The 15924-nt window shown below is 37.2% G+C and overlaps 2 protein-coding genes across 2 annotated transcripts; both read right to left on the minus strand.

Annotated features, from left to right (window-relative positions):
* Positions 1-8599: 8599 nt before the first annotated feature.
* Positions 8600-12126, minus strand: lrrc69 (leucine rich repeat containing 69). Its single transcript, XM_051873090.1, has 8 exons — positions 11915-12126; positions 11525-11651; positions 11375-11447; positions 11077-11272; positions 10928-10999; positions 10722-10823; positions 9091-9270; positions 8600-8730 (listed from the first exon to the last, which is right to left on the minus strand). Exons 1-8 carry the CDS (start codon positions 12089-12091, stop codon positions 8623-8625), a joined length of 1035 nt encoding a protein of 344 aa, XP_051729050.1. The 5' UTR covers positions 12092-12126; the 3' UTR covers positions 8600-8622.
* Positions 12127-13385: 1259 nt separating this feature from the next.
* Positions 13386-15772, minus strand: otud6b (OTU deubiquitinase 6B). Its single transcript, XM_051873345.1, has 7 exons — positions 15499-15772; positions 15195-15337; positions 14975-15076; positions 14588-14900; positions 14105-14166; positions 13892-13998; positions 13386-13788 (listed from the first exon to the last, which is right to left on the minus strand). The coding sequence occupies exons 1-7, from the start codon at positions 15566-15568 to the stop codon at positions 13704-13706; spliced, it is 882 nt and encodes a 293-aa protein (XP_051729305.1). The 5' UTR covers positions 15569-15772; the 3' UTR covers positions 13386-13703.
* Between the last annotated feature and the right edge of the window lie 152 nt (positions 15773-15924).

Below are 15924 nucleotides of genomic sequence, written 5' to 3' on the forward strand. Positions count from 1 at the left end.
AAAGAAACAAAACCCACAACGACACCAACCAAGCAAATTAATATAGTAAACAATAGGATAAAAATGACAAATTATTGTCATGGTTTTTACCACAAAATATGTTTTTTAATGTCCTGAAAGCGCTTACTCTCTCTCACCAAACGCACACACATACAGTACGGACTCACACATAAACTTCGCTTCACGTTGTGGCCACATTACCACCTCGGGTGTGCATTATTTTCGAATAATTCAACGGCGTGTCGTCAATTATTCCTTACATATTCTTCAGTAAAACTCCTTCAGTAAAAGTCCTCTCAGTGAATCTTGAACTTTAAGACTTTAAGAATCTGATTTGTAGTGTGGATAAACATACCTGATTTTTATATATATTTATTGCCATGGAACTTTTTGTTAGCTTTGACTTTAATGTGACATATTTCTAGGTGAAGGATATTCAAGGAGAGAGAAAAAATAGAACTCGGAGGACTACTTTCATCCTGAAACACCAGTGACATCCACCTTTGAGGAGGTCAAGTTCACGCTCAAGAGCATCATGACGTTCCCCAGCAGTAACACTTCTTTTTGAAATCGATTGTTATTTGCTGTTACCACTGTATAGTAGTTTATCACATTAATGTTAATAAGTATTAAATAACTAATGGCTCGCATGCCTAATGCCTATAGACAAGTGGTATTGATTAATATTATTTATTTGGGCTTAGGTGACTAAAAAATAACCAAAAAGTCATTATGCAAATGAAAGATTACAAAGACAACATTTTGAATTGTTTTGAATAATCTGCACTGAGAATTATGCACAATGTTTAAAAAAATTCAGTTTTGATCTCATATCTAGGCTACTTTAAATACCAAGATGGACTTACAGAAGAAAATCATCACCCTCAAATATCATCCTCAGTGTCTGTGCACACAATTTGCTGACCTTTTTTCCCTTTTCTTTTTCTTTCAACCAAGGCGCATCAAAGGATTGTTTGGTTCAGTGCATCCGCTGTAGTTTGTCTCAAATTACAAAACTTGAAAACCAACTTTCCGAGAAAAACAAAGCCTCTCAAAAGTATGAGAGGCCCAGGTTTATAATTCCCTATGGATAGTCTACAGTCATTATTGTGACTACTGAAACTCTCAAAGAGCACAAAACAAGATTAAAGCTTATTTGCTCTTTGAAGTTTTTTGCTTCTTCTGTGTTTTCTTGCTCTTAACAACATGAGGTGTTTTTACACTTGGAAAAAGGGCCGAATGACCCAAAACTGCCACAGCAAAAGGGCCTTTCTGTGGCGCTCCAGCTAATGAGGAGAGGGCCAATGATGGCATAGCCTCATCTTCACCTCAAAGCCTCTGCGCTTCACTCTGTCTAACACTTACTTTCATATGCTCTGAGCCAAGACAGAAAAACAAAGGCTTACATACATGGCTGGGATTCTTCTGTCTTTTTCTTTCTTTTAAGGAAATCAATATAGCCTACCAAAAGAAAAAATGTTGCTGTGGAATAATATGAAACATTTGATGCACATTTTCTTTAAACACCAAGCTCTGGCTTTGATTTGAGTACAATTATATCTGAGAATAAACGTGACAATCTTCACGTCAGACCTTCAGTCTTTTTGGACTAAAGCAGCCTGAAATATCCTATTGTCAGTGTTCCTGATTATTTTCTGGTTACATTTTGGCACATCTCCAGTCCTCCTCAGCCATTTTGTTTAGTGTATGGTATTTTCATCCTCTTAGATGCTTTCACAGGCTCTGCTTCAATGCTTTTCAATCCTGAGCGCTGTCGAGACGTTTACCAGAGAAACACAGTGCCCCCTAGTGGCGCCTAGAAGAAGTGTGACAGATTGATTGTGGAACCATCATGTTGACAACGCCTTGGTGCCATGCCAGCAGCTCAATAGGAGAGCCCTCATTCAGCATAAGATGCGAGACAATAGATTTCCCTGATTGGAGAGTGCTCTTCGTAGCTTGACAGTGGTTCACTGCGTGGTATTGAGTAGCTGTTTTTCCCCTTCTCAGAAGCAGTCCAATACACCAATCAATGATGCTAATTTTAATACTTGAACACAGAGGATAACAGGTCTGGTTGTAGGACTAAAAATCGACCCACACCAGTCATATTCAGAGGGGTAGGCCTATTCTCCCTAGAGATTTGACATATCAAAGAAATGAAAGACAAGTATTGATGTATAAAAGTAATGAATCATTTTAGAATGCCAAGAAATAAAATATATAAAGCCATCATTTTAAATGAGTGAAGATAAAACCTTATGACATTCAAATGATTTTTAAATAGCGTAAGGGTGAAGATTTGTCACAAGAATTATTTACATTTTCATATTGTCTCCGTTGTGACAAAGTGTGCTTATATGTAGAATTCAGAAACCCTTAGGGACACCGGTGGCCATTAAGTGAACTGCAGCCAGCAACGTATTGCTAGTGCTCTCACTCGTGCACGTGTATTGTTCAAGAGACTGACGCTGCTGAGAGCGACGTTTATGAATATGTAATGTGCTGCGTGCCTCTCAATAACAAAATAAACACACAACAAAGCGGTGAGAAATCAGCAGTTAAGAAAGCATCTGATCATACTAATGTGAATATGACCAAGCTCTGCAAATCGCCTTTATCATGTCGACAGAGGAGGTAATTAAAATGACTGTGTTATGATAGTTTGATTTTAAAGTAGGCCTATATTTGAGACTGTATATAGATCTGGCTATATGATTCTATAGTTTGAATTAATCCTTTTTCTTTGCATGACGCATTGGCACTATATAGAATAGCTCTTTCGGCATTGTTATATTATCATTTGTGTCATAGAACAAACATCACTTCCTTTTGATTTTCCCGGCAAAAACGTCCCGAGTCCTTCACGTTAAAATCACTCTACCAGGCTTATGCTGTCTTCACGTACTCTCGGAATTATCGTAAATACTTCCTAGGTAAAATATATATATCACATGAACGCCCTCAAGTCGAAACTTGAATGAGATAAGCTTATAATCATGACTTTAGAAGTGGGAATTATCACATTTCCTATAGCACGTGAAGGCAGCATAAGACAACCTATGGAGTCAGGGAAGGTCTTGTTTTTAAAGTTTCCTTACAAGATGTTCACACACTGGCAATAAAAAGTCGATTAATACATGAAAATTCTTGTAGCCCCTTTAGGTTTCTGAAAACAATACATTCAGGCTCAGCTCGCAAGTATTCTAACAAAGCATATGATTAATAAGCACTCTTTTTAACAAGGGCTGTTATATTTAATATACCATTAAAACCCCTTTTTGTGCTTTTCTGTGAGGCAAGGTGAGATAAAAAGAGTAAAAAAGATAAACAAATATATAATAGTCTCTTTTAACCCAATGCAATATTTCAATGCATATTCTTACAATTACAGGGTCCGATTTTCTCACCAGCACACAAGGACATTCAGGGGCATAAAGAGACCGGGCACGGGTAGGAGAGATGAGCAGGGATGCCTCGGGCAAAAGCACAATCAAAGCAATATCATTCCAGTTACTTGAGTGTTAGAGATTATGAAAGCAATATGGTGCAATGAAATCTTGTTTGGCTGATCTGCCAAAGTCCAAGGCGACAATAAAGCCCTCTGAATGGCATCTTATAAACAATTCATGTTGCATAAGCTCAATATAGTGACTGCAGGTAAATAAAGTAAATACATTATGCAACCTATTACTGCTGATTTTTAAGTGTGTAAAACCCTATTTTACATTATAAGTGATGCCTTGATGCATTACGCTGAAATCTCTGAAACGGGTCAAACGAAACCCAATTAAAGAGATCTAATCTGTAACGTAGCTACTGAAGCATTCTTAATGTGCGTATGTTTGTGTGTAAGGGCTTGATAGGAGCTTAAATAGTCTGACAAAGGAGAAATGTAATAAAGCTCCGGCTTTCCAATAGATCATCCTGAGTGAATTTGCCAACATTACTCTTCCCGTTTCAAGGCTAGTAAATTAAAATTTATGCACACCTACTTTATCTTCCTTTACGTTCCCCATGAGGTGGCAGGGAGATATTCTCACCATAGGCAATATTCCCTTTCAGTAATTATATCAGTGTAGACTTCCTAATTAACATATGGCATACATGTTCAGAGTGTAGAGGCATAATGCACTCAGTTCTCCACAGTGTCTCCCACTGTGTGATATTTTCTCCACTGACAGATATTCTGCATTGCTATTAATGTCAATCAAACACATTCTCTCTATTCAGGCAGCACAAATGCCCACAAATAGGGGATCGGGCACACCAGACGTGTCGTGACATTCCCACATCGTTGATGTATGAAAACAACAGTGGAGTGTTTGTGTGAAATGAGGTTAGCAAAACAAGAGGAAAGGCTGGGCTCTGTTTTAACAAAGTGGTCTGACAGAGGAGAGCTGCTCACGCACATATACACATCCGCAAACACACACACGCTGACACCAGACAGGGCCCGAGGCGGTCCTGCTGCTCCAGGACCCCAACATCTGCTCTCTGGAATAATGCATGTTTCATTTCAGATGCTCCCTCTCTTTCTAAAATGGAGCGGTGATCTGCCTGTAATGCAAAGGCCACAGATCATGCGGTAAACTCTGCTCTGGTAGCCTCGAAGCTGTCCTCGGGCACTCACAATCCAGCTACAGAGATGGAGGAGACTGGTGCACCATTTGTTTCCAGTGCACTGAGTAATGGCTGCCACTGGGCTCTGCCACAAAGGCAGACTGTTTCAGTCTAGACGCACAAAGAAATACACAGGCTGGTGTGCTTCCTAATGTACACACAAATGTAAATTAACACAAACAAATTAACAAAAAACCCTCTAGCCTATATGTATTTTTTAATCTTACAAAACGCACTATAAAAATATAATGTTGCACTGAGATTTATGAGTTCTCTCAGTAATTACCTTAATAATTGCCAAATGTCATTGCCATACAACAAATAATTAACATTATTCAAACAGTTTGTTCTGTCGAGTTGTGTTCACTGAGTGCTGATATACAGTCTAACAGCACTGGGACTTTTCACTCAGATACAGTTTGTCAGTCTGTGCATTAGTGATCAGGATTTTTTAGTGACTCTTTTTGCTGTTTACAATTTGTCACTTTCTTGGCATGATCGTGTACATTTCCAAAGGATTATAAATCATGACTCATGATAAGAAAAAGAAATATTGAAATATATATAAGATATATAATATTGTAATATTATTATAACAAGTAACAGTAAAAAGGCCTATTAAAATAAAGTGCTAAGTAATGAATAAAATAAGATAAAAATAAAACATATGTATATAATATAGAATAAACATTATGAATAAAAAATTCTTTAATATATGTACAATGGATCTTTGATTATACTGATCAAGGTTATACTGCAGCTAAAAATAAATTAAAGGGTCTTCCCAGAGTAACATCTGCATTTGATCCATTTTGAGAGTTTGAGAGTTTACAGAAGTGTTTCTCACCTTCCTTTTTATATTTACTTACCACAGTGAAGGAGAAAGTGTGCATCTATATCGACCGCACAATGTTTGCCTGTGTCTTGTCTTTCTCGTGTCAAGTGAGTGAGTCACTGAATCATTCACTCAAAATGATTTGTTCGAAGCACTGATTCATTCAGTATAAACACCACTGCGGTGTTACTCGGAACACAACATTTAATTCTGCTGTCGCTTCATTTGGAACTTATTTGGAAGAGCACAAATAGACGAGCTAAACAGAAATATGTTGTCTAACAAGTAAGTAAGTTGCTGTCACATTACCGAAATTTCGCAGGCAAGAAGGTCTATTGTCTATTGTGTCAGTGTAGCGATGTATGAGGTACCGTTCACACAGAAATAGCTTTCAAACCAAGGACCATGTTGGTCCAATTCCCGATTGAGTGGATTCCTATATAGACCTTATGCGCCAGAGAAACAAGCCATCTTTAGAATTCTGTTTGAATTTACGTTTTTGCGGTAGCTCTGTATATTCTATGGCTTCGCTGTCGAAGAGTAATTAGCTGGTTAAGTAGATTTACTTATTGCAGAGTTACAAAAAGTTATCATGAGCATTGTAATGTTTGAAGCGGATGTCATAAGAAATGTCAGTAGACTGGGATTTTAAAACGAACAATTCATTCATTAATCCGTAAGATCTTACCTTCATGCCGCGTCCCGTGGGGAAAAATCTGCATTTTTTGGCGGGATTCCCCAGGTAAAATTAGCATTCCAGGGGCTAAATATCACGTTACTGGGGTCGCTTCAAACCACGGTCATGTAAAACAACCCGCGGCAACACTGTTAAAGTAGCACAACGAGCTGAGCGCAGCGCTGAAAAGGGTAGATACAGTCTAAAGTAATGACTGGATTTCGCCAGCCAAAAATTTGCCTTACAACGGTAAATGTGATAGCACCTTTACTCAACTGTTCTATAAAATCAATATCACACTCAATTACTGTTCTGAATAGCATCATATCTGTGATTACATATGGCCTCGTGCCATGCATTTCAATAGCATCACTCTTGTTGTGATTCTGCGTAAACAGCATGAAAAAAGCAACAGCTAAACAATAATCTTTTAATGGTAACTGCTTAATTTATTCATGCATGTTGAGAGCCCGAAATCAAAAAAGAAATCAACAACATCCTTCAATATGAAATTGTTGGTTCAAACAACAATCTAAGACTAGTTGGGTTTACATTTGGGAGGAATATAGATGGTCTAACAAAGGTAGATTCACATTCAAGTCATTCACATTTTGAGTATTTGTGACTCCATCAACTTGCATGCTGGATCAAATGTAACTGATTTTTCATCAACGTGCCAAACCATGAAGAAAAGGTCTGATGATTTACAAAGACAGTTGAGATCGTAATACATGGGATAGTTCAGGAAGTGCTATATTGAGAGCCTTGTCTTTTGGTTGATTGATTTTGCTGACGTTTGAATACAATACAGTCTTATCATGGCCGAGCGGGCGGCTCTCCTGACAGCTTTCTGCTTGTTGGTGCATTTGCCTCCAAAGAAAGTAATTTAGTAACATCAGACTGAAACAGACTTGTTTACACTATCTCCTCTCCTCCTTTCACGGGGAGTCCATATACCATTTGTGAGGCGCATTAACGCCCGCCAAGTGCACAATCACTTGGAAATTGAGGCAACTGCTCTAGAATAATGGCTGAGCTTGACTGAGGGCTGTATAATAAATGACTGAGTCTCATGGCACTTTTCAGTGGACATCCACACAGTCACCATTAGTTTCCTAAGTGCACTTTTCCCCGCACTTCTAAATTGATTGAAACAAAATGTCACAATTATGCCCTGTAGCTCAAGCTTTAATTATTCATCAATTAGCGTTTTCTCCCCCCTTCTTTTTTTCTGAACTGATTTTTCATTCAGTTTGCAGAGATGTATGGTTCCCCTGCTGTTAACCAGTCCAAAGTCATTAGTTTCTGGCTTTGCAATTAAACCTGCTGCATTATTCATCAGGCCCAACTCGGTAGACTCTGCTCTGAGCTCAGGAGGCCTGCATGAGAAATTAATTTGGAGAAATGAAGTTTCCTCTCAGGTTAGAACAGATGCCATTGGCCCAAACAGAGGGTAGGTAAGGAGTGCATTCATTGTAGGGAATTATAATGGCAAGCATAAAGCCAGACTATAGAAAGGACAAAAATACTAATGGAAAAAATAGCAAAATTGGGCATAGCCTGTGGCAGAGTGCTTCAGATTACTTAAAAAATCAACTCGGGGAAATGTATAATGACTATCAATAGTCATATTGTGCACTTAAAGGATTAGTTCACTTCAGAATTTAAATTTCCTCATAATTTACTCACCCCCATGTCATCCAAGATGTTTATGTCTTTCTTTCTTCAGTCGAAAAGAAATTATGTTTTTTTAGGAAAACATTCCTGGATTTTTCTCCATATAGTGGACTTCAATGGCTGCCAACGGGTAGAAGGTCCAAATTGCAGTTTCAGTGCAGCTTCAAAGGCTCTACACGATCCCAGCCAAGGAATAAGGGTCTTATCTAGCGAAACGATCGGCCATTTTCTAAGATAATTAAAAAATATATACTTTTTAATCACAAATGCTTATCTTGCACTAGCTCTGCGATGCACCACGCATTACGTAATACGTTGGAAAGGTCACGCGTGACATAGCTGGGTCTGCCGGAAGCTGCATTTAAACTGCAATTTGGACCTTCAACCCGTTGTGCCCTGGTGAAGTCCACTATATGCAGAAAAATCCTGGAATGTTTTCCTCAAAAACCTTAATTCCTTTTCGACCGAAGAAAGAAAGACATAAACATCTTGGATGACATGGGGATGAGTAAATTATCAGGAAACTTTAATTCTGAAGTTTTTTTAAAATGTGAGGGTTAAGGAAAAAGAAGTGCATGGCATGTTAATCTAGTATAGAAGGATATCTATGTGCATTATTGTGAGATATTTACAAAAGAAATTGACTGGAATGATTCGCCTCAACAGATCTGACAGTCAGATCACAGAATGTCAGTGATCAAATGTTGCCATCTGCTGGTGTATTGCGAAAACATCAAATATTCATTCTATATAATAAACAGATATTTAGATCATGATCAGTCATGGGGTAAAATAAAAAGACATTTTTAATTTACAATCGTACAAGCCCATAGTATTGGTGGTCATCTCTGTTGAAGCAGTTGTAAGAGCACAGCAAAACTCTCACTGGAATAGACTGTGAGCTTTTCATCCCCATGTGCTGTTCAAAGACAAAAGAACAGATTCAGATTATATATTCTCTTGTACTTTTATTGACATGCAATGTGGATCATGCAGAAAAAAAAAGTAGAAGCAAGTAATATTTTGCCATTGTTGTTCTTGCTAATATTCAATTATCGGGGACACAAGTTTAATTGTGACCCTGTTAATCTGTTGATTCAAATAGCAAATGTCATTTATGCGCCTGATGCATATTAAATACATAAAATATATTAAAACTCCTCATCAAAAATCCGTCCAGCCAGTCTTTACTACGGCACCACTTTTTTGCATTTATTGCCACAGGCACTGAATGCTGAACACTGGTGTTATGGTAAAGTGATGCAGAATGAACCGATACCTTCTTGGTGTTGATGAACTGCACACACTCCAGCCAGGTGGTGAGGAAGGGTTGTGAGCACAGGACACACTGGCCCCACTGAGACAGCATGTCCTGCAGCTCTGGGTACATTGGCAGAGCTCTGGACACCACTGAGAACCTGTTTGTGCTCTCCTGGAGGATGAGTCTCGCTGAGAGTTCCTGAACACATTAAACTACAATCAGCACCCGTATGGAAAAGTTATGGTTAAAACTAACAATTTTTATTTCATTTATTGATTTTCTGAGGGGGAAAAAAGGTACCAGGGTTATTATAGTTAACCAAGGGTGTGTTCACACTTTTGTTGTTTTGGAAAAAAAAGAAAATGACACACTGGTTCGAAGGAACCTAAAAATGCAAAACAAACAATAGCAAAAAAAAAAGCTTTTAAGATGTACATTTTGTGAAGGAACTTACCGAACATCCAAAACAATGTTGTGTGCTAGGCTAAATGTGCTTGCTGTATGTGCGTACATGTGATGGTATTTTTACCAGTTAAGAAATCACAAAGAGCTCATAAAATGTTTTAAGGGATCAAAACAGAGCCAGGAATTCCTCTGTTACACGTACAAACGAAGATCTGCTGCATGGAGACGTGGTTCCGACACCTGTACCGAACTGTAATGGGCAACATCGCGACTATGAAAAACCAGGGCTGCATCCGAAAGCTTGCACTTTGACTTTGCAGGCAGCATTTGTGCACGTAGGTACCTCACGAAACTGATTTCAGACAGACTTCTGAGGCACTTCTGTAATGGTTTAATGATCTACAACAAAATAGAGTTTTGGTGATAATTAAGCCCATTTTTCATGCTAGAAATGACATCAAAAGTAGACAACATTGGTAAAAAATGAGCATTTACTGTACACACAAATTGACCTCCAACCAAAGCCTTCAGACGCCATCTTTATTTTTTAGCTCAACTGTCATGGAATGGAACACACAGGACTGTGGGATATCAAAGACACTGAACAAAAATCAATCAGATGACGGTATCTCAGGAGACAGGAAGTAAAGATAACTAACTAGTGCCTTGAAGCCTTGAAATGTGCATCCCCCGAAGGCTTTTCAGCTTTCGGACGCAGCCCAGGTATGCTTGAACATTCTGTCCTTTTTAGGATCGCATCTTGTGACATCATCCTGTTTTTGGTTCGTTACTTTGGTCCGTGTTGCACCCATATTTCAGTCGAAACGTACAAGAGCTCATGTGCAAGCGAACTTGTTTGGTGCGCACTAGGGTTTGGATGGCAACATTCACACTTATTCAAATGAACTGCCCTAACAGAGCAATCGCACCAGAGTTTGTTTTAATTTAAACAAACCTGCCAAGTGTGAACACAAACTAAAAAACCAAAACCATAAAAAAACATTTTCGTTACTTGTCAAGAACATAAAACAAAATTTAACTAAAATTAAAATGAAAACTGGAAATATAAAAATAAAAACAAATTCAAAATATTAATGAAAAACATAGTAGTATCTCAATGATACTAAATTAACACTGCAAGGTGCAACATACCATAAACATGGTAGAGCAGTACAAGGCACTGACATTGTTCATCAACAATCACTACTCTTAAAAAAGGTAATAATAAAAATCATAAAAGTTACTTTTAATGAGAGGACTTCTTTCTCTTGAATGGACTCCATCAGTGTGAATTGAACTAAACTGTTTCCTTCAAAAAACAGTTCCTCCAATGTGAGAAACTGAAACTAAACATTAAAGAGAAAAACATCATTAAAATATTGAACATTGAAAAAATATTATAAATAACAAAAACAGCTGAAATGGCTGGTAATTTGTCCAAATAACTTACACCAACTGGAAACACTGATAAACGATTTCCGGCAACATCTAAGATCTTCAGATTTTTCCAACCAAGAGCACCCTGAAGCAAAGAACGGACACATATTAAGCTAATAGACATAAGAATGGGTTAAGTATGATGAAAATCATCGCTCTTGCCTCTGGTAGTTCTGTCAGGTGGTTTCTGGCCAAGTACAACTTCCTCAGCTGTAATAAATTATAGAGCTGCTGTGGTATTTGAGTCAGTTTATTATTAGTGAAGTTAATCTCAGTCAAACTCTTTATCAAGCCCAGTTCAGCTGGAATCTGCTGCAAATAATTGTCTGTGACACTGATGCTCTTTAGATTACATAGTCTGTAAATAAACAAATGTTTTAAAAAATCAGATACCATGCATGATAATCAATTATCAAAGTGTGAAATATGTCAAAATTCCAACAGACTTGATTCATCTTACTTTTTAATTTCTGCAGGAATGACTTTGATTCTGTTGTGGTTCAAATTGAGAAGCACGAGGTTTGGTAGACCCTCTGAAAATACATAAAACATAGTACTAAAACCCAGTTCAAAATTTTTTATAAAATAAACCTTAAGAGTTTCAACTTACCAAGCACCTCTGATGACAAATGGCTGATATTGTTCCCATATAAATAAAGTTTTTTAAGACAACAGAGGTGTTTTAACACAGATGGAATCTCCTCAAGAACATTATTTCCCAGATTGAGCTCTGTCAACTTAAGATTCACATTAATAATGTAATAATAATGTACTAGATTCTGGCTTTGTAATAATTCAGTTGTCATGGTCTATCTAATTACACTGTTTTACTGTTGGTTAAACTTGTTTAACCTATTCTATGCTCAACATTGGGTCACTCACAATTATGACTAGAAACTTTACAAAAATGGTACGTTTTGAACACATTTTTTACTCTATCACCGATTAATGATATATTATTGTTAAATCAGTGCTACTGTATAGATGTGTCTGAACTCACCTTCTGTAAACACACCAGTTCAGATGGCAGACTCGACAGATTATTGTTATTCAACTTTAATACAACAATCCATGTAAGCCTCTCAAAAACTTCTGGAAGAAGTGTAATTTTCCTAGAACTTAAATTAAGCGAATTTGATTTCGTTTTTAAAGCTCTGATAATTGAATCATTAGCCATTTGACAATGACATCGTCACCTTGAACATTCCCTACGTTTCCATGGAGATGCACCGCAACTTGACTGAGGCCACTGGCGCCGCCTGACGGACTAACATGAGTATAACATGCTGTCATTGGCGCCTCGATACTTATTGCAGAAAATCAACAAGATGTTTGGCACGTTCCCCGAATATTATACAAAATAGGTTATAAAACGCTTTTAAAAAATTCTATCTTTCAGAAAATGCTCAGTGAAAGGTTGTCAACCTTCCTGACAAAAATATTGTTAAGAAAATTAAAAAAACTAATTGTATTAGCATTTTTATTTTCTACTCATTTTCTATCTAGGGCTTTGCGATTTGTATATCCTAAATGGCTAAAGACTGTTAGATCCCTGATTTGTGTGATTACATTACTGCATTTTTTACGGAATTACATTTCATCATGCTTTTAAAAGTGTCCAAATGATGTTATTTCTTCATAATTGTAAGGAATTTTCATTCTTTTTTAATGGGAGAAATCATGCATTTACAGGATTATGTGCAAACACAGCTAAATATTACATTTTTAATCATTAAAATTAACATTTGCCAGGTCAATGTAACAAAACTAGCCCAATGGCTAATCAATAAATTGCCCAATGACCATATCCCAAATATCAAAACTCAAAACATGTCATTCTCATATGTAAAATACATTACAGTGACTGTTATGCAAAATGAAAACCACCATTTTGTAGTGATCACAAAACTTAACATCTAGCACAGTTTTATCTTTGGCAGAATATAAAATATTTCAATACAAGAATTTCAGTCAAATTTAATTTACGGTCGGCACCGATAGCCTCGTGGGCAGCGCACTGACATATAGCACCGTTGCGCTTTGGGCAACCCAAGTTTGAGTCCTAGCTTGCGGACCTTTCCTGATCCCGTCCTGTATATAATGTATGCAATATGTCAAACCTTTAACCTGCAGCAACAATTTAAAAGTAGCCAAATTCTGCAGGGAAACCAGTCTTGGCAACCCTGAGATTGCGCCTTAGTTAAATTAGGACATTTAAGTAGCTTTTATAAACATGCCTTAGAAAAAAGAAATTATGGTGTGCATTTTGAGACAAAAAATGGCACTGACATAGTTTAAGATGTCAGTGCAAGTTGCTTTCAGTTAAAACAGCTCAAACATGCATTTTAGTCTGAGACTAAGCTTAAGCCTTGTCTGTGAAACGAAGCACTAATGTGTTTTCTGTTGGTCCAAATCCCTGTTTTAAAGAGGGAGACTGTATTTGTCCAATGTGCTGTGATTTAAGACAGAAGTTTGTTGACTTTGAAGTTCTTTTTATTCAATGAAGTAAGCATGACCATGATCATGTTCCAAGAACCTCTAGGAGCAAATTACTTGCAGATATGCAGTTTTAACACAAAGTACATAGCAGTTTATTCATAAATAACACTGTCAATCCAAAACATGTACTATTTCATTAAGCATGTGTTATTTCAGCATCTTCTATGAGCAACCTGACTGAACAACCTCAATTCCGCTCATCCTAGCAAAATGGAATCAAACTCCAGAAGGTCCGTTTCTACAGGGTAATTATGCACAGATGCATATATTAATGTGTGTCAGTGACTGGGTCAGCCCTCTTCCTCATTTGCCAAATCTTTCAGAGGCTCCACAGAGTTGTAGTGCTCACCAAGTCCATAAGCATGCCGCATGTAACTGAAAAAGACAGTGAAACAAACTTTAGTACAGCAGTAGAGATTGTGCAGAATACACAGAATATTAATTTTAAATATATAAAAATACAACTTGAGTTATTTACATTAGTGTGATTGGTGGTTTGTCATATTCTTCACCAATAATAATAGAGGGGGATTCTGCCTGAATGACTTCTATCGGTAGCTGGAGGACCTGCGAAAGGGCTTTTAACTGTCATGGAGAAAATATAAAAAATATTAATCAAAAAATAAGCAAATGGCTGGTGGATTATGACTTGTTAATGTTTGTTGTTGGGATAAATGGATGGTATTCTTACCTCTAACTGTCCACCCCAAGCAGCTGTGTCTGCAATATCATTGCAGTATTTCTCAAACTCATCTAAAATAAAAAATAATCTTCAGTTAGCAACAGAATGCAACAACAAGCATTTATATATATTATAAATTATATAAATCATGTCAATCAAAAATGACATACATTATATAATAAATGCTGTTATTAAACTTTATATTCATCGAAAAATCCTGGAAAAAAAATCAGCACCACAGCTATTTGCAACATTGATAATAAGAAATGTTCCTTGAGCATCAAAATAAACATATTAGAAAGACTTCTGAAGGATCATGTGACACTCAAGACTGGAGTAATGGATGCTGAAAATTCACATCACAGGAATAAATTACATTTTGAAATATAAAATAGTTAAATTGTAATAATTTTTCATAATTTTAGTATTACTGTATTTTTGATCAATATCTATCTATCCATTGAAGTGTATGGCAGAGAGTATGGCATTTACCTGCAGTGTACATGTCTCCTGAATTGGGGTCAGTGAGGAACGGCAGGAAGTCATCTGCATGGCTCCTCATGTACTGAGCTGTTTGAGCCCGAAGCTCTTTAAGGCTGAGAGAGCCGCCCCGCTCCGTCAGCTGATCCTCCACAGCGCGGTACATGCAGTGACCATCAGAGGAGATCTCTTTGATCTGCAGGTGCCTCTCCACTAGCTTCTGTCTCAGCTTCAGACCCTCCTGATGACGGGAGCCTCTGAGATTCTCCACTTCTGCTTCAGCAATCCGGACCTCCCGCTCCTTCTCAAGAGCAGCCTTTTTCTCCTGAAAAACATGGGATTTTCAGTGTTTTTCAAAATAGACTTAAGTACAGCCACCTAATATGACAAAGAACTCACCCGTTTCTTCTGGGCTTTAGATGTCCGACTTTGCTTGCTCGGATCCGTTTTTTCCTCATTTGCTAAACTCACAGAATCCAATGCATTTGAAACCTCCTCCACCTTGGAACAATCCATGATATGTGAATGAGTGAGCTACAGTCATGTGTATCTGGTTGATGTATCTGGTGTCTAGGTAGGATGTTTTAACATCTAACAACATCTTCATCATTTTACTTACCGAGGAAGAGTTCTGAAGTTGTTTGAGCTCATTTTCGTGTTTTTGATTGAGTTCAGCCTCTAGTTTGGCGATGTCTTCTGTCAGCTGTTTCCTCCTCTTCTTATCATTTTTGGGAACAGCATTTTTCATAGTTTGTATTTTTGCTATGACATGAAAAATACATCTATATTTGGTATTGTTTCCAATTTTGTGTTTCGTTTCTTAACGCATACAGTGTCATGCAATGCATTTTGTGGTATTTCAAAGGGAAATTTCTGAGGCATTAGTCTAGTAATATTTATATAATAGTGACATGTTGTCTTACCTTGTAGGTCTTTCTTTTCCTTGCGATGCTGTTTAGCTAACAGCTCCTCTGCTGTCTCCACTTCCTCCATGTCAAAATTAACTAAATATTCAGAGCAATAAAATACTTACTAAAATGAATCTAAACGATAAACACATTACTCGTTTCCATCAGTTTTACTTATTTTCCAGCAAGGACTGAATTGGTTTAAGCTCATAGAAGTCAGCTGAATTTCATTTCAATTGATCTGCAAGTCAAACGCATGGATTCTATGGGAACACAGAAACTAAACACATCCGAAAATGTCGCATTTCAAAATAAAAGTCTTGGAGAGCTAGACCGTTTTTCTTTTGGTATTTGATATAATGGTATAAAGTGACAGAATATAATATAACCAGAAAGTTACACTAAATTAAACCAGTAATTTACACAGTACATTAAAACTGT

Source organism: Ctenopharyngodon idella, chromosome 19, assembly GCF_019924925.1.
Source record: "Ctenopharyngodon idella isolate HZGC_01 chromosome 19, HZGC01, whole genome shotgun sequence".
Lineage (NCBI taxonomy): Eukaryota > Metazoa > Chordata > Actinopteri > Cypriniformes > Xenocyprididae > Ctenopharyngodon > Ctenopharyngodon idella.